At 37.8% G+C, this 3,340-nt stretch overlaps 1 gene segment (V, D, J or C); it reads right to left on the reverse strand.

The window, feature by feature from the left end:
• Positions 1-229: 229 nt before the first annotated feature.
• LOC137003802 (T cell receptor alpha variable 9-1-like) lies at positions 230-734 on the reverse strand. The segment is given in 2 exon segments: positions 230-579; positions 680-734. Coding segments are annotated over 2 exon segments (405 nt in total).
• Between the last annotated feature and the right edge of the window lie 2,606 nt (positions 735-3,340).

Raw genomic sequence — 3,340 nt, forward strand, 5'->3', positions numbered from 1 at the left:
ACTGAAGTATGTGTTAACAGATGCTTTGAATCCTAAAAAAAAAAGCATAATTGACCTTGTCAATATTTAAATTGAATGAAATAAGAATGCAAATGTGTAAAAAGTTTAGATCTGTAATCCTGACTGTTTCGATACCTTTCTAAGGTCATGACAAACAAATTATGATCACAAAGAAGCATAGAGTTAAAATTATTATAATATTTTTCTTTGAGTAAATCTGTCTTTGCTGCTAGGTATCACTCAGGTTTTTGTATGGAGTCAGAAGGTTTCCTTTCACTGTGGGCCGCACAGCACAGTAGTACAGAGCAGAATATGACACCGCAGCAGGGAAGATCTCCAGCTCCAGATGTTTGATGTCTTTTCTGTTGTTCATATTTATCCCAGGAACCGGAGGAGTAGCATTTGTTTTGATTCCAGACGATTCCATTATGAGGAACTGAGGTGCTGAACCAGGGAATTGACGGTACCACAATAAATCATAAACCGTGCCGGAGTAGCTGCAAGATAGCATCACTTTTTCATCTGCTTTAGCAATTACTGTATCATTGTGGGAGAATATGATGTCTTCAGCAGTAACACCTGAAAACAATTAGAAGAGCAATGAGCAAGTTTTACAATAATAATTCTGCATTGTATACAGGGAAACCTCTTTAAAGTAATAATTATTTTAAAATCTTACCTCTAAATGTTACTAGGAGAGATTCTATTATCAGGACTACAGCAAATGTCAACATGATGCTTTACCAGTCAGAAGAAAAGCACAGGTTTGCTGAAACAAGCAGTTCCTGTCATCTAGAGCGTCTGTTCACTCCTCCTCCACTCTCATTACTCTCTGAGCACCATTGGGTCTCTCCAAATTCAGAGCTGCTGCTTGATCCAAATTTGTATCTCATCAGTATTTAGTCAGGAAGACCATTAGAGCTCTGAATGTACCAGTAAAGGTGTGGAGTTATATTCACAGTGATCATATTGAGTGATCTGCTGTCCTTCAAAGGCAGTTGTTTTCTCATTTGTCCTCACCAAAGGATCTTTGAAGGCTTAGGAACATAATGCAGTTAAATGAATTGTTTATGAATGTTAAACTAGCCCATTTATTATAATGATTATTTATATAAATAGACATTTTATTTATTTTTTTAAATTATGCTATTCAACTATGTTCAATCTCTATGTAGGGACTACATTACACATGAGTGGTGGATGGTTTGAAGCTCTGTTTTTGTGTGAGTGTTGAGTGTGTTTGAGTCACAGTGGGCTGCAGAGCACAGTAATACACAGCAGAGTCAGACACACGCAGGTTCTGGATCATCAGAGGAACTGATGTTGATTTGGAGTCCAGTGTTGCATTAAATCTGTACTTAAAATCTTCATCCTCATCGCTCGATCCAGCATATCTCTTCAGCATATATTTTGGGAACTGATTTGTTTTATATTGGTACCAGTAAAGCGTTGGGAATCCGCTGGTTTTGTATGTGCAGGCAATAGTCACAGTTTGACCTGCAGTAGCAGTTTGAACTTCTGTTGGTTGAGTAACACTATCCTCTGCTCGACATTCTGAAAATCAATGCAAAATATTTGTCAATTATTAAGTAGCCTAAAACTGAAATATAGAGATGATTGAATACTGATTACATACCTAAAGAAAATGAAAAAAGAATGAGTGAAAATCTGATCCAAGTAGACATTCTGTAACACTTACTTAGCTATAATGGACTCAGAAAAGCAAAGAAAAGTCTCATGTACTTTACAAAGTGACTTTGGCAGCTTTGAACAAAGATGAGCTCCACCCACTGAGGAGTATCTCACCGTGTTAAATCAAGTATCACATGTCAGATGAGGATTGGATGTGTTGTGCTCTCTGTTTGCTTCATCTGCACATCTTCTGACTGGAACATCTCAATGGTTTCACTTAAAGTTAAATCTGCTCTGTATATATAAAGTAGACTGCTCAAAAAAAATTAAAGGAACACTTTGAAAACACATCAGATCACAGTGGGAAAAAATATCATGCATATCATCTATACTGATCTGGACTGTGTGTTAGGAACGAAAGGATCATTTCACAGGTCATTTTGTAGGGCTCTGGCAGTGCTCATCCTGATCCTCCTTGCACAAAGTAGCAGATACCAGTCCTGCTGATGGTTTAAGGACGCTTGTCCATCTCTCCTAGAGTAACTGCCTGTCTCCTGGAATCTCCTCCAGGCTCTTGAGACTGTGCTGGGAGGCACAGCAAACCTTCTGGCAATGGCACGAATTTATGTGCCATCCTGGAGGAGCTGGACTGCCTGTGCAACCTCTGTAGGGTCCAGATATGGCCTCATGCTACCAGTAGTGACACTGACCCTAAATGCAAAACTAGTGAAAGACAGTCAGAAAAGATGAGTAGGGAAAAAAAATGTCAGTGGTCTCCACCTGTAAAACCATCCCTGTTTTGGTGGTCGTCTCATTGTTGCCCATCTAGTGCACCTGTTGTTAATTTTATCAACACCAAAGCTGCTGAAACTGATTAACAACCCCCTCTGCTACTCAGTTGACCAGATTAATATCCTAGAAATTTAACTGACATATTCTCAGATTAAAAAGTGTTCCTTTAATTTTTTTGAGCAGTGTATATGAAGTAGCCTATACACATAGGGTCATTTAGTACAAAATAGACCAGTACAGATCCGTGGAGACTTTCGTTCATCTTCGGAACACAAATTATGATATTTTTTATGAAATCTGACTCGTCCATAGACAGCAAACTGCCACTTTCAAGGTCCAGAAACGTACAAAAGACATTTTTAAAACAGTCAACGTGACTGCAGTGGTTCAACTTTAATATTATGAAGTGACAAGAATACAAAAATAACAACTATTCAACAATCTCTTCTCTTCCCTGTCATTATCCTTATGTAGTTAAAGGTTTAGTTCACCGCTGATTCAACACAAAAGATCAAAGCTTCCTGAAGCAGTGTTTTGAAATCGGCCATCACTATATAAGTCGTTATTTAGTTTTTTTGGCGCACCAAAAATATTCTTGTCGCTTTATAATATTAATATTGAACCACTGTACTCACATGAACTGATTTAAATATGTTTTCAGTACATTAATGGATCTTGAGAGAGGAAATGTCATTGCTGGCTATGCAGGCCTCACTGAGCCACCTAAAATATCTTAATTTGTGTTCAGAAGATGAATGAAGGTCTTACGGGTGTGGAACGAAATGAGGGTGAGTAATTAATGACAGAAATTTTGATTTTGGGTGAACTAACACTTTAATGTTTTAAATGAGATAATTAGCGAATGCAAGTACACACAGTGTTATAGTGATGAGTGACCAAATGATCTTCAGTGGAT

Source organism: Chanodichthys erythropterus, chromosome 16, assembly GCF_024489055.1.
Source record: "Chanodichthys erythropterus isolate Z2021 chromosome 16, ASM2448905v1, whole genome shotgun sequence".
Classification (NCBI taxonomy): Eukaryota; Metazoa; Chordata; class Actinopteri; order Cypriniformes; family Xenocyprididae; genus Chanodichthys; species Chanodichthys erythropterus.